Source organism: Brachyistius frenatus, unplaced genomic scaffold (genome assembly GCF_029030835.1).
Source record: "Brachyistius frenatus isolate BFR_SWC_R1_liver_20210118 unplaced genomic scaffold, ASM2903083v1 Contig_6, whole genome shotgun sequence".
Taxonomy (NCBI): Eukaryota; Metazoa; Chordata; class Actinopteri; family Embiotocidae; genus Brachyistius; species Brachyistius frenatus.
In genome coordinates this window covers 1,434,236-1,458,563 of record NW_027210605.1, presented here as the reverse complement: position 1 = coordinate 1,458,563, position 24,328 = coordinate 1,434,236, and the positions used below count along the sequence as shown (strand labels likewise).

General features: G+C 42.3%; 1 protein-coding gene across 1 annotated transcript in view; it reads left to right on the top strand.

The window, feature by feature from the left end:
• Positions 1-24,328, top strand: part of plxnd1 (plexin D1) — a 64,202-nt gene that overhangs the window by 32,522 nt on the left and 7,352 nt on the right. The window contains exons 14-29 of the mRNA XM_069723855.1: positions 4,800-4,905; positions 6,282-6,421; positions 6,723-6,902; positions 7,402-7,486; positions 7,752-8,021; positions 11,267-11,416; positions 14,052-14,166; positions 14,840-14,947; positions 16,485-16,597; positions 17,617-17,721; positions 18,901-19,031; positions 20,055-20,253; positions 20,361-20,507; positions 20,640-20,796; positions 21,151-21,254; positions 23,647-23,710. Coding sequence (XP_069579956.1) covers positions 4,800-4,905; positions 6,282-6,421; positions 6,723-6,902; positions 7,402-7,486; positions 7,752-8,021; positions 11,267-11,416; positions 14,052-14,166; positions 14,840-14,947; positions 16,485-16,597; positions 17,617-17,721; positions 18,901-19,031; positions 20,055-20,253; positions 20,361-20,507; positions 20,640-20,796; positions 21,151-21,254; positions 23,647-23,710 — 2,174 coding nt within the window. The remainder of the gene's footprint in view (positions 1-4,799; positions 4,906-6,281; positions 6,422-6,722; positions 6,903-7,401; positions 7,487-7,751; positions 8,022-11,266; positions 11,417-14,051; positions 14,167-14,839; positions 14,948-16,484; positions 16,598-17,616; positions 17,722-18,900; positions 19,032-20,054; positions 20,254-20,360; positions 20,508-20,639; positions 20,797-21,150; positions 21,255-23,646; positions 23,711-24,328) is intronic.

Sequence of the window (24,328 nt, the reverse complement as noted above, 5' to 3'; positions counted from 1 at the left end):
TGTAACTCACAAATTTGCAGTTGCCCGACTGTTTGCTCATATATAGCAGTGCGTGGGTACATTTTTCTTTTATTTGATTCCGTCCCTTCCATTTATTTAATCATCCTTTTCATTGTCTGCATTGTGAACATGAAAACATGGCAGAAATAAGATCATATTCTTAAGTGATCATCAAGATTATTTTTATTCAAACCCCTGTTAAAATATGCAGCAATGTTGCAGCTAGTACCTTTGAGATGATAGTTAACAATTACCTGTTGTCATGGTAACCTGACATGGTTTCAGGCAGGTGAGTGGTTCAGGTGGATAGCAGGCAGGAAAGAAATACACTCACACAGAACAAGTGATAGAAAGATTTGTTACAGTTACTGAAAGAAATCCTGATATGTACATCTCAGACATGAACACCGCGTGTGCTAAAACACCCTCCGATCAGACGGTACAATGAGAGCTGGCAACTTTTAATGGATAGAAAGAGTTAGCTCTCCCATACGGAAATGCCTTACCAGCTGAGAAAAGGGTGAAAAAAAAAGCTAATGGGAGTCATGGTTTAAAACATTTTAGCAGCTTCCACAAAATTTGAAATACCTCCAATGCAGGTGTTTCAGTGCATTCAAAGGGTAAACCAGTTTTACTCATCATATGTTTACAAGGTATTTTTTGGAGAAATGGTGGATATGTGATGTGAAACATAAAAGCCTTCTGCGGCTCCAGAGGGAGATGTGGGAAATCTAATGAACTGATAAACTGGTTGAAGACTTAGTTTGAAAATGGAAGTAATCTGGAGGTGTGGAGTTAGAAAGCAGTGAGCATACCAGGCCTCTGTAGACTATACTCTGCTTGAGGCGAGCAGCTCGAGGCTACGTTAGCCACTACTAATGTAACACACACGAAACTCTGTGTGAAATTACCGAGCTGTCAGCGGTTGACGTGCATTGTCTGTAATTTATGGATGTGTTTTTTAGAAAAGAAAGAATGACCATCACTGGCTCTGCCACATAAACACTGGTCATTTTTTTTTAAACTGTTGGTGTAAGTTTAATATTATAGGAGTGCAATGCTAAATCTGTGAAGTCCCCGGATCAGCAGCAGCATATATAAATGTCAGAGGTGTTATTTATAGTCCAAGCAAACAGATAAATTAGACAAAATAGGAAAGTTTAAACTCTTAATCCCAGATCAAATCACCCTCAATTAAAAAACAACCAGAAAGTGGAATGTAATCTGTTAACAAAGTCACATAAACCACTAAAGGCAGCTCATGTGACTTTGATACTTTTCAGCTCTTAACTCTCTTTATTTAAAGAAAACTTCCTCTCACAAATGTGTGATCACAGATCATAAATAACATCTGCCTCTAACAGTGCAGGTCCAACAGTTTTCAAATTAGAGTGTGCTTTAGTTTTTGTGTATTCATGAGGCTTATTTTCACAAATATTATTATGCAGCGCACTTCTCATTTTAAATGATTCCACCACCATCCCTCTGTAGCTCAGGGACCATCATACTGTCACCATGGAGACAGCAGGACCCTGCTTTGACACCCGCATAACAGAGCTCAGTGGAAGTCAGTAACTCTACAATTACATCCAAACTTGCATTCAGTATCTGTAATATTACTTGAATGGAACTGTTTATCTGGTCTTGCTCCAGTGAAGCCAATCATTGTATTAAGACCAGTTCCAGGGTGACATGCAGGTCTTACCTGTCACTCCAGCTGCCTGACACATTCCCCGAAACCGCATATGTCGAAAACAGCGAATCGCATTTCACTCCAGGGGTGATCTCATCTCGTGCAGTCATCTCTCATTGGCTCCCGAGGCTAGTTGTAATGACAGCGGAGCACATCCTCATTGCTGGAAGTGGCACTGACAAATCATAACACGTCAGTGCATCTGACAGTGTCAGCACATTTGACTTGCATACACACACACACACACACACACTCAAGCACACCTACATTTTTTTCCTTCTATCCTTGTGGGGACATTCAATGATTGATTAGAGTTGATCCTGTCTCACCACCTGAAATTAAACTCTATATTCGACCCTAACATGTAATTCAAACTGGAATTATACAATAAAATTGAAATAGCACACCTATAAAGCTTTTTCAAGACTTTATGAAATAAACCTATTTAACAAAAAATACTCTCATTCACAAGTTCTAAAATGAAAAGTGTCTCTCGCAGCCATGCCCAACACACACTCACTCATCAGCAGACCCACACCTGCGAATGTGACCTCATTTACCAGGACTGTTGAGACAGGTGTCTGCTCGTGTGCTGAGAGGTCAAAGTTCACATCTGTGTGCCAAAAGGAAAATGTGCAGCACTTGCGAGACTATGCTCCTCTCACTCTGTGTCAGACTGTTAATTAATAGCAGTCAGTTTAGCCACACCTCATTTACTGGGGTACTTCTCTAGATATTTAGCTCTGATCCTCTACGCTGCCCTTTCTATGATTTTCATGTGAGCTTTTAAGTGGCTTTCGCCCTGTCTATTTAGGAGAACACACTCACATGCAGACACACACATACTTGATTGTTGATCATTCTCATCAGTCACTCGAGGGAAATGATCAGAGTCGAGGCCAAATATTGCCCTCTGAAAGCCATAATATCTCCCATAATGCTGGAATGTGGAGCAGGGGTCAGCAGGCTCTTTCTGCTCCGACAGGGAGCCTGGCTGTCCTTTGACTGGGATCACGCTGCATCAACATCACACACACACACACACACACACACACACACACACACACACACACACACACACACACACACACACACACACACAGCAGGATATCTGCAGGTCTTGCAAGAGTCTCTTTGTATGTTTTTATAACTGATTGCGGGCTGTAGGGAGACGTCACACCCCTATAAGCTAAATGTTGCAACATGAGTTGTGTGCGCAGGAGGCTGCGCAATCCTTAGTTATTGTTGTACGTCAGGTAGAGCTGCACTGATTAGTCAATTGATATTAAGGTCATTTGCAACTATTTTAATAGTTGATTAATCCTTTAAGTGATACTTTTGGGATTTTTTTTTTTTTGTAAAGCGAAAATACAAAGTATTTTCTGGCTATGGCTTCTTTAATATGAGGACTTTCTGCTTTTTTCAGTATTTTATCGTAGTAATGTAACTTGAACTCTTGGTTGAACAAAATAAGACATTTGAAGATGTCACCCTGTACATGTGATTGGCATTTTTCCCTATTTTCAGACATTCAATGTATTTGTACTGAAAAAAAATAGATATAATCTTAAACATTTCCAGGTAATATGGTCAAACTGTGGCTGTCAATGATCATGAAACAGGTTTTAAATTCCACTGTCTGTGGTGTCCAAAGGTCCTGAAACAGTGTTAAATTTAGCCTGGGTGAACCATGTTAAACCCTGACACACCCAGCTTGTGTTTAAATGCTACAGGCTGACTCCATCGTAGCTTCTATCTGCTGATAAGCCTTTGTCTGTGCACTTTAAGAAAAAACTATTTAATGTTGTCTTTTTTGCAAAGAATAATCCTCAACATGGTTCAATAGCAGACATCATGTAACGTGGTGTACTGTTCTGATAAGGGTTTGATTCTCAGCCTGAAGCGACCCTGCAGGTTCAGCCTGATTCAGGCTCCAGTCTTTTCTTATTTCCATCAGTCTGGAATCTGTGAACATACATGCTTGTTCTTTTTTTTTGGTGGCCTTTTCTTTCTTTCTTCTCTAAAATAGAACATGTGAAATGATGCATTTACCTCAAACAGGTGCATGTTTGCCCTCGTGCCACGTAACTGACAGGAGTGTAATTTGAGTGTAACGACAGTCTGTACCTGATATTCCTGTAATTAATGAGCAGGAATGTAAACCCTGCTATCAACAGATGGTTCATACTGCAGCTTATTTTAGAGTATTTCTAACAGCTATTCAGGCATATGAAAAAATGTCATGTTTTAATTGGGTCATTTAATGCTGCCTTGGTTCAGGCTTAGGTTCTGTTAAAACAGTACATTTCAGTTTGAGCAGGATGAGGTCTGATTTTTGGAAACACTCAGACACAGCTTTCTGCCTGGTGTCAGCCCCTCCAGCTTGACCCCAGTCAAGCCCGTATCTGTCCAGCCAAGCCTCATCCGGCTGTATGTCCTGCCATGTCCTCCCACAACAAGCAGAGCTCCTCCATTTATGTAAATTCCCCACGATCCCTCCTGTCAATCATTTGATCACTAGCTGAGAGTTTCTAACTACTGCAGCAGCAGGCACCTGACTAAATAAACTGGCAGGGTGTCAAGCTGGAGGGGGATCACGTGAGGCGATAAAGGTTACGTTCTCCCCCCTCTCCAGTACATTTATCCCAGAGAGGTCCCAGAACAGTAGGTCCCTGCGCCTCGGTACAGCATTGTTTCATTAATATGAGACGTCCCTGTAGAGCATGCACTGATGACACAGGGTTTAATCAGCCGCTTAATCTCCTCTGTGGTTAGACACATCTGGTTGGAGGAGCTTTGAACTTTACATCTCTTAAAATCTGATATCTCAAGGCTTTATTTGATTCCATATGTAAATGAAACAGGGATTGATGAATTAGTTCACAACCACCTTTCTCCCAGATTAATTACGTGTTTGTTTAGCAGTCATGACCAAGACCTCCCCCCTCATCTTTATATTGGTTTCTATCACTTACAATTTGAGTTGAGTAACTTAAAAAAAAAATTGTTAATGAATTAAAATTATAAGCTGCATTTTTTTTGTGTGTTTTGTGTCCATACTGTGTTTTTTATTAGCTGATCTTTTATTGCGGTGTTTTGTCTCCAGGCTGGTGTGTCTCACTGGGAGGTCTACTCATGACAGTACAGATATTGTCCAAGTGGTTGTGGATCAGAGTGGGATAGGAACGTCAAAGGAGAGCTTCTCATACTTAGTGAGTATTTGCCAGACATCAAGCCTCCTGCTGATATTTGCTTTCTGTTCTATCTGCCTCTTCCTCCACATTCTTCTTCTGTGCTCTTTTTCCTTGTTCCCCGCTGGGAATGCCTTACCAAGTGTGTCAGTTGAGTGTTAACAGATGCGTTTTATGATTCAGAGGAATGTGAGTGTGTGGGAATCTTCAAATGTCCATCTGAGCTGCAGCTAAGCACCGTTGTCATTCGGCATTCGCTGCCAGCAAAAACAAATATGCGACTGCTGTAATGTCCCTTCGCTCTGAATTCATCACTGGTCGAGGCGAGTTAGCCAGCATTGTGTTAATTAACCTTGACCCACACAGTCTTTAATGGATTAAGAATATTCAGTCTTTGGAAATACCCATGTAAACCCTTTGTTTCTCTTTGTTTGGAGACAAAGAGTTTTTCATAATTCATTGCTGGAACAGTTGGCCATTTCAGCAGCTTCTAAGAGCAGCGCTGCCTGTTAGTCATCCCACAGAGAAATCACCCCGATCTTGAAACCCTCCATGATACATAAGGGTGAAGAAAATCCAGAACAATAAACATCATGCCGGGCGGTTGTGGGAACTCCTCTCGGGCTTCCTCATCCAACGCTGAGATGCTTAGTGTGAGGGGGTTTTTACATGGCAGGGTGTTGAGGGGACGATGTGGGAGAAAGGGAAAACAGTTTTGGAGACAGGATATGTGCTTCTACTGCATCTCCTTCCTCAAACCTTTAGACGGAAACATCTGCCTCCTTACGCCCACTTTGACACACAAACACACAATGGGTCTGTTCCATCGGAGCACACTGAGGAAGTGAATCCTGTCAGTGAGGATAAGAGGTTTCCCCGGAGGCGAGGTTCACGGCGGGGATAGAAAGTTTGGAAAGAGCAGGAATGCTGACGCTGGTATCTGCAGAGCTGGACATGGATATTCATCTTTGCCCAAGGAGCCTTTCTGTTTGTGTGTGTAGGTTCATGTGTGTATTTGTTTGCATGTGTGTGTACATGCAGTTTTTCAATGCATGAACATTATTGCTTCTTACCCGCTGTATAGCTGTACTGCAAGCTTGGGCCTAAAGGCCTGTTGGCTTCAGCAGCACTTTAACATACTGCAGCGTGGGCTGTCTTCACAGTTTTCTTCACTAATTTATTGTTATAGTCAGCAGCTGTCTCAGCGTAATCTGTAAAGATGAGATATTTGAACCTCAAAGCACAAGGAAAGATATTATTTGGCGTCAAGAGAAGCATCATGAAACACAAACACTGTTTGAATAAGCCTCTGTTTTCCAGTGATGGAAACTGTCAGATGTCTCGTGACAAATCTGTTGTCTCTCACGTCATGTGCTGTATCGCTCCTCTGCACGCAGGTCCCAAAGCTGCTGTCGATGGAGCCGATAAAGGGCTCTCGTGCTGGAGGAACCAATGTGACCATCAGGGGGGAACACCTGGACATTGGCTCTGAGGTTAGAGTCAAGGTCAACAACACACTGGAATGCACCATCACAGAGTGAGTACAATTTGTGTTCAACAGTTTGTCACTTGAATTGTTTGAAAATCTTTGAGACTTGACAAGTTTCCACTTAATGTTTTTTAGCTGATACCAAATGCATGAACCTAATAATAAGCTGCTCAAGTTGCTCATATGTTGCTCAGCACCTCTACTTTCAGCCAGAGTGCACTCCAAAGTAGTTCTATGAAAGTGTGCCAAGCCGCAGTAAACATAACTTCAATTGTAATCTGAAACATTTTTGGGATTAAACATTTCACATGTTGTGCGGTTACGATGTTTACCTCGGTTTTTTTTGTAGGAAAAAAGATCAAACGATTGAGTGCACCATGCCTCCAGCCTTGCAGGCTCACACTGACTCAGTGGCAGTGTGTGTGGAGTTTGAGGACCTTCCCTGTCAGGGTGAGGAGCTTAGCACCACATACACCTACGAGAAGAACCCCACTATCAGCTTCATCCACCCCAAAAAGAGCTTCATCAGGTAGGTCGAGTGCCATACACGCCACAGGCATCAAAACCAAGATGTCTTAACCATCTCAAGTTGGAGGACTTTGTGGTTCCCCTCCCAGCAGTCACAGACAGAAGGCATTACTGTAAGGTTGCCCTGTGTTTCTGCTCTCTATTGTTCTCTAAATAGAACAGCATGTGTGTGACAGGGCAGCAGAATGTCTTTGATGACGTGTGAATTTTTATTACTGTCAAATCGTTTTGCATTGTTATCTCCTCCCCTGTTTCTCGCTCATTTTGGTGCAGTGTCCCAAAGTATTTGCATACCGGTATAAATTTGACACATTTTTGTCATGGCTGAGACGAAACTCTGTTCTTGTGTGTGTGTGTGTGTGTGTGTGTGTGTGTGTGTGTGTGTGTGTGTGTGTGTGTGTGTGTGTGTGTGTGTGTGTGTGTGTGTGTGTGTGTGTGTGTGTGTGTGTGTGTGTGTGTGTGTGTGTGTGTGTGTGTGTGTGTGTGTGTGTCTGTCACAGTGGTGGCAGGATCATCACAGTGACAGGTCATGGTTTTGATCTGGTGCAGAGTGTCACCATGCAGGTGCTGGGAATCGGACAAACGGTGAGTAATGACATGTTTAGAATTTATAATTACGTACAATAGAATTTAAAAAATGTCCTGTTTACATGTGATGTAGTCATAAATATTGGAAATGTTGCCGCATAATCTTTCCAAAGTGTCCAAGTGTTCCTGTAATAAACCCAAATTATTCATTTAAAGTAAACTATCATTCAAGTAGATCACATTATTAACATCTGATAAGTGACTCAAAAGGTATAGCATTCATTTTTTTTAATCCTTATTGTCTTCTTTGGACCTTCTGCAGCACTGTGCAGTGCTCTCCCCCTCCACAATCACTTGCCCGTCCCCGGCGTCCAGCCAGTCCCAGCAGACCTCAGTGCAGTTCCTCCTGAATGGAGTCCTCTACACGGGGGACAACCCTTCCTCCTCTGATAAAGAACCAGAAGACGATGAGGGGGAACCTCATAAAGGTCACTTCCTGCTGGAATATGTGGAGGACCCTCAGTTCTTCACCGCCAACAAGGAGAAGCTGATTAAACACCATTTAGGAGAGCCACTGACACTCATCATTAATGTGAGTGACACTTCTGAGAGAGGATGTTCATGTCCGTGCTTCACTGTTCTGTGGGTTTGCTGATGGGTCAAGAATATATTCATGGTAGTTTGCTTATTAGCACTAAACACAAAGTACATTTAGATATGGATTTGCAGGTAGGTGACCATTAAACCAAAATATTGGACAAATTTATATTCAGATGGTATAAGTGGAAAGGTCACAGGATTACCAAAGTTTTTACAATTCAGCTTTGGGGAACATTAATAACTGAACATGGTAATCCTTATAAAATGTTACTCTGAAAACCACAAATGTCAACCCCTCACGGTGCCAGAAGAAAAGTCTAAGATATCCAAAATAGGATTTACCCTCTGGAGACCATAAATGCCTGAACAATAGATATCTCAGTCTGAACCAAAGTGTTGCACGAACCAGCTGTGATCCCGGCAGCCACGCCACTGGCCAAAAGAAAATACACTGTTTAGTTTACATGAAATTTTTTCATCAGACTTAAAGATACTATCAATAGAAATCCGCTTTGAGTCCATTCATCCCAAGTGTTGCTGTCTTCTGGTGGCTTCTTGTTTTTTTTGCCTCCCAAAGCACCTCTGCTGTAAGCCTCACTACCCCCACTGTGAACAGCAGACAGAGCTGAACTTCTCTTTATTCATATTCACATAAACCAGAGGCACATAAAACAACATCAAAGGCCTTGTCCTCTGAAATGGGTTGATTTCTGTTGGGGTCTGAGGAGGGGGGGAAGGGTGCAGTGGCAGCTCAGTGGGAGGTCCCATGTTCCTGCGTTCTGACTGATCTAAGCACCTGTCTGAATGATTTCATCACCCCAAAGGGCTGCCGGCTGTTGCACCGTACGACATGCACATGTTAACAGCACAAATAGGGAAGTTTGAACACTTCCTCTTTGTGTGTGCCAGGATGAGGCGCCCCTGCAGGAATCGCTGCCTCAGCCTCCCTACATGGTGAACTCGCCTGTTGTTTCCTGTTTTTATTTAGGAAGGTGGATTCCACTCGTGGTGGACCTGAAGGGGGGAGGAGAGGCTGAAGAGAGAATGTGTTTGTTTATTAGGGAGCTTGTTAGCCAGGCAGATCCTATATTAAGGACCTGGGCTGGAATGTGGGTGGATTTTGTGTTACTTTCATCCTGTTTTGGGCCTCTGGAATCCATTGTTTTGGTCTGATTAGTTTATCTGTAAAAACATATTTTGAGGTTATAAAACATATCTTTATAGTATGCTCAAACATATTTATATGGTAGTTTAATGCTCTCTTTGTCTGTATATTCTGTGCGTGTGTTGTGTCTGTATGCGGAAGCATTTGTTGACAGAGACCCAGGGGGCTGCATCCTGCCGAAGGGACAGGACAGAGCCCTGAGGGTGTAATCAAAGCAAGGAAACACACTGGGGATAAACACACACACACACACACACACACACACGCACATACACACTTCCTCACTTGTCTTTCTTATACTGAAGGGAAATTGCAGTTTCATACAAATAAGGTTGAATTCTTGTAGATCTGGCCATCGTTTCAATTAGTAATAATAACATTGTACATACCAAGTTAATTGCAGACATCTAACATAGACAAAGAGACATGAGCAGTCATATGATCAATAAGGTTGTACACAAACCCCCAGATTAGCCAAAATAAAGAAGTGAATGTTAAAATTCACCTGTGTTGCCTTTTTATTATTGCTGTATAACTCTGTTGTAAACATTCAGCACTGACTGATTTTCTGGTTGGATTTTTGCCTTCAAATGAAGTGCTTTAGGTAATGCAGCTAAACTGTTGGCTTGTTTACAACCTGATTGTTCGTTCTTGCCTTGTTGTTGTGATGCTGCTGTGTTTCCAGAACTTAACCATCACTTTGGTGCGAACAATGAACAGCCTGTTTAACACAGGATTTTAAAGACTAGTACCAATATTGATATTTGAGAGAGGAAAAAAATCAGCTTATATTACCAGATATTGGCTGATATATTTTGTACCTACATAACAAACATTTATTTTTTGATAGGCTTCTCTTAAATTCGTTTTTTAAAATACTGTGACCCAGAAATGTACTGAGCAGGACATTTTATAAACATGGTAACAATGCTTCAAAACATATTTGACATTTCTGTACTTACTCAGTTTTTTTTATTTATCCACTGTCATACATTCAGGTAATAATATATATTATATAAAATTAGCTAATAAGAGTAACAAAGGGCAATGTGATCATAGCTGGAAGAAAACTGAAAATATGACTTCATTAAAGGTTCCTTTAAGGCTAATATGACTGTCCTTTAAAATAAACATCTGTATATTAAATTTGGGGATTTTCCAAGGAGGAATCCATTAAGACTTGACGTGACTGACATTAAAGCGGCATTACAGCAATTTACTCTTGCTATTCCAGAAAGTTTTGGTCTTTTGAGAGACATATGAACATCAAAATGTAAGTAAAAGAGGGTGAGATATCTTGGCTTTTAGTAAACAGTATGAGACAAGCGCCAAAAGCTAAAATTCCCCACAATGCAACTTAATTGCATCTTGCACAAAACCCTTATTGCCTAATAAACATTTTTCAAACTTCATGTCCAATGTTGCAAACAGCAGGCTTCCACGGTCACTAACAACAGGGTTATTTTAGAAGAATGTAGAGCTTCACAAGACATTGAACGAGCAGACTGAGAGCTACTCATCGTGACTGACTAAAGTCCTGTTTACTCATGCCTAATGAATAAATGGAACTTTGTATGTAAAATCATATGTGTCCCTCTAATTAATCTAGTTCTTAGTAGTAAGAGGTGTGTCTTCCATGGTGACAGGACAGAGTTAGATTGATTAAAAAAAATAATTCTATATAAAGGCTCTGTATCTTCTTGCAATGGGCTCCTGTGAAGGCCCTGAGAATGTTTTTTTGGGCACAGGCAGTGATGACCATCACCGGGTTTGTTTGTAGAAACTTTCCTGGCCATGCGTGTGAGAGAGGCAGTGGGAATGTTTGCTGCTTTAAGCTGAACTCTAGCCTAAACTAGATGAGTTTTCTGCAGCCTTCCTCTGTGTGACAGCTGCATGACAGGCCTGCCACGGCTCGGTTTCTCTGTGTGCATAGGAGAATGCCTGTCTGTCTGCCTGCATGTATGTGTGGGTTAAAGCTCCGTATGCACCGTATCTGTGTCTCTTCAAAGTAGGCCCCTCTGGTCTCCCATCACTGACCAGCTGACGGCTGTTTTTATTCTTTTCTGGCGCAGAAAGTGCCGAGCGATCTGGAGCTGGTGCCGGAGGAATTCTCGGTGATGATTGGCTCCTATCCCTGTAACATCAGCTTCCATAACGACCAGCTGTTCCACTGCACCATCAATGGTCTGCTGAGCTCCAGCGAAAGGGAGCTGCCTGTCACTGTAAGCATGTAAAACACCACAAAAAAATACAAACACACATCCAGCAACGTGTTGAAAATATTGATGGATAGACTGATAATTTAAGGATATCAGCCATCTGTCAGATAGTGTCCATCCAAACATGTAGCCAGAACCCAGACCATCTGTGATGTTCATTGAAACAGATTTGATCTGCACAGGCCCATGCACTGTAAGTGATGTGTGGGCCACTCTCCATGCATTATGAATGGTTTGTAGTTTCTGAGCGTGCCACCATGAATCAGGAGTTTGTGGGGGTGGTGAGCCGACAATCTTTGCCACAACGCCACAGCAGAACAACAGCATCTTTACCGGTTGCTCACATTGCTCATTTGTCAATCTGTCTGTGGTGATAGACAAAGCTATCAGCAATTGCACAAATATTATCTGCTCACAACACTTCCCAGATGTTCTGAGTCAGTGATGATCTCACTCCCCACTTCTCTCCAACACATTTAAAGGTCCTAATCAAGACGTGGTCAAGCCCTATTCAGTCCTAATAAAACCAGACAGTCTCTTTCCTCCACCCATCTTTATTTCCCATATGTTGTTGTCCATTCTGGTCTGTTTTAATACAGCTTTATTGAGGAGGGAAGGCATTCATTCATATTTTAATATGAGTCAAACTATGAGTGGTTTGCTGAAATAGCTCAGAAACATATGTTGGTCTCTCACTGGCTCAGCTGAGTTGTGCTGTAAGAACTGCTTCTCCACTCTGACAGAAATAGAAGGAAAGCTCTTTTATTTCTCTCTCTCTGTCTCTCACCCTGTGTACCTGTGGCTCGCTCGAGCACCCACCCTCTCCGTCTGTCTCTCAGGATGTATCAGAATAAACACAAGCAATTAGCAGAGACATAAAGGCAGGGCAAGGGTCAGATGAGATGTCATAACACAAATGGGTGGGCTGGCTGCACATGAGCAGCCAGGATGATTTGTGTGCCACCTTGACAGGGACATAAATACAGAGCGCACATATATTGTCTTTTGTGTCAGCACATTTGAATAAATGCATACATGTTGGGCTGATGCATTGCTTATGGCCATTTGTGTTTCTTCGCTTACCTTCGGTGGCGGATCTATTTTTACATGCCTGTGTTGTGCTTGGCTCTGAAGTCTAGCTGAGCTGCAGAAGTGGATGTGGGGAAGCAGTGTTTTTGTACCCCAAGCAAAACAGAAACATGGAACAATGGCATTTTCCCCTCCATTACACCAGGCCTGGCTGTTGCAGTCTCTGGAAAAAGACCTTCTCTTGCTGGTCTGGGTAAATAAATACCTGGACCAGAAAGAAGGAATGAGAAAAGGAGGGAGCCCAGTGAGCCAGTTTCCCCCTCAGAGTGAGATCAGCGTAAGAGGGATTTGGTCTGCGGATTGAAGGCTTTTTATCTCAGTCTCTTTTTATGAAGTATGTTCGGATTGGGGTAGGAGAGGGAAGGATGTGAGCAGGGACCACAGAGACCCTGCTGACTAATCAGAAGGCAGAAGTGAAAGTTATTTTCTTGTCACATCTGGGTTAGTCTGAACTGGGTAACTCCTCCAGCTCATTGCAGTGAGAGACCATTTTTCAAAATCTACAGTGTTTAATTTTTTTCTGCGTGTCTGCAGCTGTGTCCATGGAAAAAAAATGTATGCGCTTGTGTGCAGGTACTAGTGTTCCCATTTAAAAATGCCTATTTCGTCCTGTTCATTTTTTTACTCTGTCTTACAAAGACAATATTTAATGTACCTACTGTTTTTGCTCATTAGTGCTCTGCTCTTCTCTTCTGTGGCCTTCTGTCTCTTTTTCTCAGATTCACTTCTTTTTCTGTATTAATGTATTGCAGAATTTTAGGCAAAAAATTGTCATATAACTCCAACTGATCATTTGACAACCAACTATCCAGGGACATTCGCTAAAATTAAATCAGTTTTAACAGTCGCAGATCTGTATTCCATTTCTTTATTTCATCTCATTTGTACTTCTTCTATTATCTTTATTGCTACTATACATCACTTGCTCGTCTTCTGCCCATCCAAAGAACTGTCACTGGGTTTTGAACATCTTTGTACAGCTTTAAGAGTTCGCTTTTGACGATGTCTTAACAGCAGCTCAGCCTAAAGATCTTACAGTTGGTTTATTTTCATAGATGCCCTCGACTAGTGAGATGGAGACGGGCTCTGTTAAGTAACTTTTATGGATTAATATAGGATGATTTAAGGGCCACATTAAAATGCACTTATTCCCTCATGACTTTTTCTGGTCAGACAAATATAGACTTTAGATGTGTTAAAGGTAGCATTTGTCATAGATTCTTCCCTCCTGTAATTAGGAAAAGAGACAGTTTTTGTTTACAATTTAATGGTTTGTAATTTTAGAGGTTATTTTTACAAATGTTTCATAAATTCAGCCATATATACATTCATACTGTTTCTATGATTACCGAAAAAAAATTAAAAATTATGAGAAAATATATATGTAAGACATGATGAGACACATTGACGTCAGTTGAATGTCATGGTGTTATAGGGAATTTTAGAGAAACACTGAAGAAAAGAGAATACATAAAATGGAAACGGAAAACAGGAAGAGGCCGATATTGAAGGAAATCTACCCAGTTTCACATGTTGTTTCTCTTTCTAGGTGCAAGTGGGGAACTTCCATCACACCATCGCCAAAGTGCAGCTCGGCGGCAGCGAGCTGGCCATCGTGGTATCCATTGTGGTGTGCTGTGTGCTGCTGTTGCTGTGCACTGTGGGTAGGTTGTGTGCACATGCTTAGCAGCAGATGATGGATGTGTGCCTTCTATGGCAATGTATGCTCCAGATGTGGAACAGATAAAAGGAATTCTGGGGTCATAGTTTCCCGCACTTGCGTCATCCCTCTTCAGTATCCAGTGCACAAAGACTCCAATGTTCCTCTGTCTGCTCTGTCTGTGTGCTTATACATGTGTGTGTCTCTGTGTGTGTATTTGTGTTTCTTTGTGTGTGCACTGTACTTTGTAATCTTTGAGCAAGTGTGTCTCCAAGGCAGGTGTATGGGTGAAAATTGGTGCTAGGGTGGATTTTCACACCATTTCCTGCTTTGAATCTCTTCTCGTATTTTCACAATACTTTCACAATTCTTGCCAGACTTTGCAGGTGTGACATTACTGTTGAAATAATTTGTTCACAAATTTTATGTACACTTCAAAAACATCTCGATAATTTTCATTTTTGTATTCTCACATTCATATGCAGTCACACAAATATTTACCAAAGGCTCATAAAAGGTTACACACACAAATTTCTGAAAGTAATTTCATGAATTAAAAATCTTCTACACCCATTTTCACCTCATTGCTGTGTTTTGGGATTTGTCGGTGTGTGATTTGGTTTGAATACATACAATATAAAAACTGCATTTTGTTTCTCTCACTCTGTTTTTCTCAGCTCTTGTTGTGTACTGCACAAAGAGCCGAAGGGCAGAGCGCTACTGGCAGAAAACTCTACTCCAAATGGAGGAGATGGAGTCCCAGATCAGAGAGGAGATCCGTAAAGGTGTGTTTATACGAGGAATGCACGCATGCACAGACACGTATACACACTCTCGACTCTTGTACAAGCAAAGTCATTCAGACCGCAAATGATGTCTTGTGTCGATTGACATGAAAAAAGAGCTTGTGGTACAACAGAAATAATGACCACACATATTTGTGTGTTTGACCGTGCGGATGTCTTCGCTTGTGTGTGTGCAATATGTGTATTTGTTTGGTTTTTCTAGTCTGGAGTAGGAGGGAGATACTACAGTTGACAGATTTGTGCCTAGTAAGCATGACTCATAAAACACAGTGTCTGACAAATGATCAGTCACACACAGACGCACCAGTGGCTACATCGCCTTTGCTGCATCTACCCTATAGGAGCGAAACCTGTGTGTGTGTGTGTGTGTGTGTTTGGTTCTGTGTGTTTCTAGGGCATTAGAGTAAAGCCATGTGAAGGCCACTCGGCGTCTGAGCACCCAGATTTATGGTGCAGAGATGGGGGGGACGGATAGAGAAAGAGAAATGGAGGAAGGAAGCGATAGGAGCGAGGACTGCAGGCCCGAGGAGAAGCAGAAGTGTGGGAGGGAGGAGAGGATAGGAGAAGAGAGGTTATTTAGTCAGAGGACACAGATAGATTAATGGCCAGGTTCAGAGTGATTGTGCACAAAGCGAGGGATACTTCTGCTGCGACCAGAGATGTGATGAAAGCAAGATAAAAAGGGAGTAAAAGAAGATGGAGAATTGACATATTCCAGGTTAGGCAAATGGGAGGGTTTAGATATTTCCCTGAGTCCGGGCCTGCTGCATCTAATTTGGAGTTGTGAACTGACTGGTGGAGTAGAGGACACTTTAGTGAGCAGCAGGATAAATAACCTGAAGGAGTGATGAAGTATATCTTAAATCCCTGAGGTCTCATATTCTCTTCTTTCTGCACAAACACAGTCTGAAGAAACTTGCATTGTAACCCCAATACGTCTCTCATCCTGTGACAGGAAGCACTTTTCCATAAAGAGATCTCCAGCGTCTCATTAGACGAGAACATTATCCTCTGCTAGTACACACTACCAATAACGTGGCTAGAATATTAGCATGCAGATTTGAGTCTGCGTCTGGACATGCTGATACTGTTTATGCATTTAAACCTCAGCCTGCACACATGTTTTGGATAAGAGCCTCAGACTGGATTTGGCTGCTCTGATTGTCGTTTGGTAAATATTTGCCTCCATGCCGCAATCGTCAAGAGAAAGAGAGAGGGGCAGAAGGGGGAAAAAGATCAGAGGATTAGTGTTTGACATATTTAGTATTCAACCATAACATAACACAAGATCTAGGATACAATTTTGTGTCTGATTTAAAATCGCTTCAACAAATCACACAGATTGGATAAATGGGGTTACTGTATTAGCCTAAAAACAGATTTCTTACTCATTTTACTTAACAAAACATGAAGGATGAGGAGCCAGAAACGGGAAGTAACTGTGGTTTAAAAACAGCCCCATGATTCCAACCCTGTTGGGTCTTTTTGTTCTTTTTTTTTTTTACTGTCCTTCCAGGCTTTGCAGAGCTGCAGACCGACATGACAGACCTGACCAAGGAGCTGAATCGCAGCCAGGGCATCCCCTTTTTGGAGTACAAACAGTTTGTCACACGCACGTTCTTTCCCAAGGTGAGACACCCTCCCTGTTATCTGATTTAACTGGCAGACTGACAATGCCATTTTTCTCTCTGGGGTTTTAATAATTTTTCCCTACATGTCCCTTGTTCACATTTCCCACCACTTGTAATATGCAGGATAAAAATTCACCTTGGAACTTTTAAACATACAGCAGACGTCTAGCGAAGGGTAGCTCACTTTGGCACCCTGCAGAAGAGTTAATGTGTTCTCTATAGGTAAGCACTTTTCCTATGTGCAATCCACCCCGAAGGTAGACTGTGGGTCTATCTGCGAGTGGGTGGTTTTCCACCAGCACAGACAGACACAGCTCAGTGGGCTTTGTCTTCCAACCACAGGCATGGACTTTCAAGGAGACAGAACAATGGCAGGCACTGGGACAAGGAAACTTTCTCCCTGATCTCTCAAAATCACACTCTTTACTCGGCTCACGCACCCACTCACTTTTGCAAGTATAAACGATCTTGCGCAATGACACTCGTGCTGGTTGCAGTGGACGGTGGGCGCTGTTTTCTGTTGTGAAGTAAAGGAGTATTGAAAAGCTGCACGGAGGGAAACATGAATTCGAGCGTTGCTGCTGCAGTAACGTCCTACCGTAGTTTTCCACTAAAACAACAAACACTCTACTCATGACCTTTCATGCTCCTGTTTTTCTACGAGAGCTTCTGGTTGTGTGAGATTACACACACAACAGTGTCAGAAACAGACCTGGACAAGGTTTAAATATGAGCCAAATGTTGCTGTCCTGAGATAACAGATGGTATTGAAAGACTGCTTCTTAGCTCTGGGTCACTTTGTCTCCAAACCCATTAAGGATCATGACATTTTGGGTCACGGTGTCATGTTTCCTTTTCATGGTCCCTCACTGCCTTTTAAGAAAGTCTATCCTTTGCTTCTAGACTGCAAACCTCTACAAAGCTGTCTCTTTTTGTTTTCCGTGTCTATCCTCCTGTGTTTATGACTGCAGGAGAGTTTGTATTACAGCTTTCTGTGTGTGTTTATGTGTGTTTCAGATGTGTTCAGATTACGAGAAGAGTCTGGTCCAGCCCGTCTATGAGAATGATGGTCTAGGCCCTCGAGCGCTGCCAGAGACCCACCCGCTGCTGCAGGACTGGCAGGTGAAGGGTTAAGCCATTAGGTTAGGTTTTCTTCTGCCAGAGTGCCTTGATTTGGGTCCTTTTTCACTCCCTTGTTTCTCAACTGGGTCACACGGAAGCTTATTAAGGTTTCATGGTGAGGTTGTTGGTGAAGAGCAGCAAAGAAAAGAATATCGTGCATTTTTCTCTGTCGTGTAATTGTTGTAATGTGGGTGTGGTAGTGTCTCTGTAAACTCACATGTTCTTGAGTGTGAACATGAATACTAATGCATGTCATTCAGTTTTTATGGTGAGTGAGACCAAAAATGTTTGCTTGTCAAAGAACACGCTGCTCACCAAGTTCATGGCAGGTTGTTGACACACTTCCCACTGGCTTTGGACAACCGAACAGTATGCTTTTCATCGAATTCATCTCCAGTTTGTGTGTGTGTGTGTGTGTGTGTGTGTGTGTGTGTGTGTGTGTGTGTGTGTGTGTGTGTGTGTGTGTGTGTGTGTGTGTGTGTGTGTGTGTGTGTGTGTGTGTGTGTGTGTGTGTGTGTGTGCGGGGGCAGGCAGTAGGTAGTTATAAAGAGAGCGGGAGAGAGGGCATGTGCTTCCACACATGTACTTGTGATGTGTGCCGAAAGTGAAAGCACGTGCACGTGTGAACGCACCCGTTGGAACGAGAGAGAGTAAAGATTGCAGCGCTAGTTTTGGGTCGGCAGCCGGGGGAGGCTGTCTAACGGTGATGAAGTGCCTTGGATCCACATCGTCTTCCCAGGAAGTGTTTTCCAGGTCACAGCAAATAAATCTCACAGGCGGGCATTTATCTTAATGGACACCCCTGTTCTCCTTCTGTCAGGCTGCAAACCACACCATATGGCTGCAGTCCAGAGGGAAGACTTCATCACACTGCTGCTTAGTCGCACCCATAGATAGGCCATACTCATTAAGTCGACTCCGCACATTTAGAGACAATCACACACAGTAAGGGACTGGAGCGGGACATACAGATACTGTGGAGAAACCCAGTGAGGGAGGTATATGAAGAAGCAGAGGGGAGAGATGTGATAAAAAAAAAAAAAGATGAAATGTTCACTGGATGGGTCACTAGAGACAAGAGGTGGTGAAATAGATTAGGAAGGGCGCAGCAGGTGTGTAATCTAGTTAGGGTGAAATCACGCAGAGAAATAACAGTTTCATCCGCCCCTCTGTCATCAGGCCACCAACACAACACGGCCTAATGTAGAAGAGGGCATCACTCTGTTCTCCACGCTCCTCAATAACAAGCACTTCCTCATCACGTTCGTCCACGCCCTGGAGCAGCAGAAGGACTTTGCTGTACGAGACAGGTAACTGGTAAATTTGGTTCACTTTGCCACTCGCATCATCGCAGGAGGCAGAGAAAAAGTTTGCTGCTCTGAACTCGTTGTTCAGCACTAAGCAGTAAACAGACAAAGTTTGCAGCCAACCAGTAGTGAACATAATAGAACATTTAGCCAATATATATCTTTCTCAGGAGATAGTGGAGACCAAATTGGAGCAAAATGTTAGACCTACATCAGTCAAATGTCCAGAAACACAATTCTAGCTGAATGCAAAATTTTGCTCTGGGTTTGTTTACTATATCAACTTTAAATGTGTTGTGTTGAACATTTCTGCTGCCAAGTGGGCAAAAAGTCCATCAAGTTCATGCAGGTTTAATAATGTAACTGTTCTATAAAGAAATGAGGATATTATTTTTAGCTTTCAAAACCACATCAACACCAATTATAGCCTCAACACTTAAACAACCAAAGTAGGAGTCTAGAGGAAATATGGTGAACTTTTTAAGCACAGTTGTATTTGTCATATGACTGTAGGTGTCTATATTTGCCCAGTGAGTACCACAGGAGCTTATTTATTTATTATGCAAGGCTGTCTGTAATTTAAAGATGCAGCACAAAGAAAAAATGTCCTCAGAAAAGTGGTTGCCTCAGCTTTGTAAATACTTAGTCATCTGTCAGTGTAGCTGTTTTGGTCTTGATGTCCTGAAACTTAACTTGTCATTGTGAATCTGAGAAAAATTCCAGAGGCAAGACCACATCCCTGTCCCAGCAGAGCATCAGCACTTACTGACTGATGTAGCCTCTTTCTGCAGGATTAAAGGGGCTTTGTTAGGGAAATCCCCTGCACTTCTGGACTCACTCAGACACTCCTTGCATTAGATCAGGCCTTTATTTGACTCTGCAGTCACAGGTGCTGTAGGGAGGGCTAAGCCTTGTTGTTGTTTCCGCTATTTTTAAATCTCCACTGACCACTCACTGACAGGGCATGTTTGCAGGAGCATGTTTTTGCTCATCTGTCTCGTGCTAATCTGTTTTCTCACCCTACAGATGCAGCCTGGCGTCCCTGCTCACCATCGCCCTCCATGGTAAACTTGAGTACTACACCAGTATCATGAAAGATCTGCTGGTGGACCTGATTGACGCTTCGGCTTCCAAGAACCCAAAGCTGATGCTGCGCCGCACTGAGTCCGTTGTGGAGAAAATGCTGACCAACTGGATGTCTATCTGCATGTACAGCTACCTCAAGGTTAGGATGGAAAAGAAGGAGGCTCAGCAAAGCAGTGAACAGATTTGATTAAAAAAGACTTTTCAGAGCTCTGATTTTTGACCCCACCTCTGTGTCACATTCTTCAGGAAACAGTGGGTGAGCCTTTCTTCCTGCTGCTGTGCGCAATCAAGCAGCAGATCAACAAGGGCTCCATAGACGCCATCACAGGGAAGGCCCGCTACACCCTCAACGAGGAGTGGCTGCTCCGGGAGAATATTGAGGCCAAGCCACAGGTCTGATACCTCACTCGCTCTCAGTTCATCTTTAACATCCTCCATACTTCAAAGTCAAAGTCAGGAAAACCAGAAAGTTTGTCATGCTGTTTTTCAAAACTCACACTTTTGTCGCTCTGTTTGTTTTTGCAGAACATCAACGTGTCTTTCCAAGGCTGTGGCATGGACTCACTGTCTGTCAGGGTCATGAATACAGACACAATCTGCCAGGTTAAAGAAAAAATCTTAGAGGCCTTTTATAAAAACCTGCCATTCTCCCAATGGCCCCGAGCAGAGGACGTGGACCTGGGTAAGAGCACATTTTCTCTGATTATTTTCATCCTCTCCCCTCCCCAACCCTCCAAGATATACTAATCTGCTTTGCAAAAGGTCAATTCCTCTCATGAAGTTCAACTAACCTGAGGCTGCAATATAATAAATGACAGAATGCATTGAGGAGAGTGTACAGTCATAATCACAAAGAGTTATTGCTTTCAAAAGCCGTGGAGCCTGCAGAGCTGATTTGATTAATGGTCCGGGAATATTTCCACAGGTCATGACATAGAGAGTTAGAGCACGGCTGCCATCTGTCTTGCATATTCTTCTCCAAATTTAGGATGAAATTGTCTAACACTGACACCTTCTCTCGTTTTCTTTCCTCCAGAGTGGTTTGACTCCGGCAGCAACAGTAAGCTTCTGCAGGACCTGGACAACTCCTCAGTGATGGAGGACGGTCGAAAGAAACTCAACACAGTCTTCCATTACCAGGTGTGTGTGTGTGTGTGTGTGTGTGTGTGTGTGTGTGTGTGTGTGTGTGTGTGTGTGTGTGTGTGTGCGTGCGTGCGTGCGTGCGTGCGTGCGTGCGTGTGTGTGTGAGACCACTGTGGCGGGTGTTGACATGGCGTATCTGTATATCCATGATATTGTTACAGCAGCTGCGGGAGTGTTGAAGATGATAACTCTGCTGTGTTGACTTTTTTTAAACTGCTTCTATTTGCTGCTGCACTCTGTTCCTCTTTATGATTGCATTGCTCGAGTCATTTACTGCAGCATAGCTGTAGTGGATTGTTGATAGCTCGTGTCAGTGTTTCTGCAACAATTGTATACGAAATAATGATATTTTCGAATTTGGTTCTTGTAAATGAACTTTTCATGATTTACATAACATTTTAAGGGCTCGGTTATACTAGAAAGGTTTTTGAAATCTGTTACCCAACCAAGTCAGGAGGCAAAAGTGTTTTACAGGTTTTTTTGAAAGTTAGGGAAGATGACGGGGACCTGGCCAGTCATCGCATTAAGTGGGCATGAGTGTTGGATTGTTGGCTTCAGACTGTTACAGAAATTGTCAGACACAAATCTCTGCCTCCCAAATTCAACACTGGAAAGGTATAGGGGAAAGGATTTCCCCTTTGGTTTGACCACCTCTCAAACAGTTCTGGTGAAGTAGCTATATTGATGCCTTAAAGGAGCAGTCAACAAGATTTAGTGGCATTTAGTGATGAGATTGTAACCCTCTGAATACCCCTTACCTCACCCTCCCCTTCCAAAAATGAAAGAGAATCCACGGTGGCCGCAAGGCTGGCAATAAGCATGAACGTCCTTCTCGAGAGCCAGTGGTGTTTGATTTGTCCTTTTTAGGCTACTGTAGGAACATGACGGTGCAACAAGGTGGATGAAGAGGACCCACTCCTTACTTAGATAATGACGGCTGATTCTAAGTAAAGTAAAGAAAACATATTGTTTCGCAGTCATGTTTTTTAGACACTCTATTTGGAATACGTTTTTTTGAGTCACACCTATTTTTCTTTCTGATTTATAATCCCAAAATCTATGAGTATGAAAAGATTTTTCATTTGAAAGTTCTAGACTTGTCTCCAAGTTAATTTTAAGTTTATGTACCTTGTACATTTCAACTTTCCAGTCACACGTTTGTTGTGTTTCACACTTGACCATGATGTCTGTAAAATCATGCTTTTATCTACTCGTGTTAAACAAAACAAACTCAACACATAAGTAAATCATTCTGCACAGTAAAGGTCAAATATCCAACTGAAAAAACAAAAATCAAACCCATTTCTGACTAAGTGGGGACTTAAAATTATCTGTGTTGTATTAATTGCGAAAGACTAAGTAATTATTAACAGTGTAAAGTTATTATTCAGGTTTTTACATCTAAATACTTGAGCACCATGGACATGACTTATATGTTAATAAAAACAAAGTTTTTTTGCTACTGTTTAAATTGCAAATTATTTGTGTAGAAGTAAAAAAAAATTTTTTAATTGTTAACAAAAATTATATGTCCAGGAAATACAGATGTAAAAAATCTTGGCTGAGGTGAATCATTAATATCCCTGTTAAATAAACCATTACAAAAGTAATTACTGGCATTTTATGAGCTTCGTAAAGCTGTAAAATATACTTATAATACTTATACATTAACTAAAGAACACCATTATATTATATTTTAATTACACAATTTACAAGGAGTAAAAAAAAACTTAATTACATAAGCATTAATTACATTAATGCAGTAATGTACTGCAAATACATAAAGACTTTTTTTTTTAAAGAATTCAACTTATAAGTTTTATAGAAACTTTTTTTTTTTTTTCAGCTTACTCCCAGCAATACATTACATACAACTGGTAACTAACTGTGTTATCAAGAAAATAATTAAGAAAATGTCATACTCTGCTCTTCCATTAAGGATATCCTTCTGTGTTTGCTTATGTCTGCTCATTTGTGCATGAGTAAACATACATTCAGTGACTCTCGACCTTTGACCTGTTACCTGTACTGGTTAAGTGCTCTGTTTAGTTTTTGCTGAGCCATGGGGACAGAGCTGTGAAAGCAGCAAGCTGCAGCATGTACTCGCAGTTTAGGTTCACTGGCGAGGCTGTTCAATCCATTTTACTGCGGGTTGACTTTAATGAGCCCAGCCAGGCTCCTGCAAACTTGCCACCACTCTGGATGCACGCAAGAACAACACACACATACACAAACACACACACCTCTCAGCACCACACTCCCCTCAGGAGGGCATGCTTAACGAAGCTGTTCTGGTGCACCCCAGCTCACCCCTGACCCCGTGCCCTCTGTCCTCTCTCGTCTCCCCTCCCACCCACCCTCCCTCCCTCCTTCTTCTCCACCTTCACAGATCCCAGAGGGGGCATCGCTGGCCATGAGCATGAAAGACAGGAAAGATAACACCCTGGGGAGAGGTACGTCACCTTCAAACAAACCCAGTCTCTGTCGCTTTGTCACACACACTCACCCACGCTTGGATAAGTGCACGCACCCACTCAATCACAGGAAACGGCACACGCTTAGCTGATCACGAGAACATAATACACTCATGTAAATACTCATGAAACCACACACCCGCCCACCCCCAAAAGACACAGCGTACATCTAAACACTTTCGTACCTAATAAATCACAACACGTACTCTTATGCTACTTCCCTATTCAGACCCCCATTCTTTTACATGTCACAGACGTATTCCATTAGCAAGTGTCAGTTTGTGGGAAAAATTTGACACTAGTTGGCCCATCGTCCAGCTTCAACCCACAATATATTGACTGCTTTGCCTGTTGACAGATGAGTTTACATACAGCCTTTAATGGCCTTGTCCGTTCATTGTCAAGGGTCTACCTTACATAATCAGCACCAGACCAGAGCTCAGTTCTGCTCCGGCTCTGTCCATCAAAGCCTTTCTTCTCATTCATATCAGGCCAAAAATAGGCTTATGTGGACCAAACCTGGCTCCCGCTTCAAAGCGTCAAGGGGGTGTTATGAGCCTGTAGTGTTCCTTGGCTAATATAAAACACTGTCCTGCC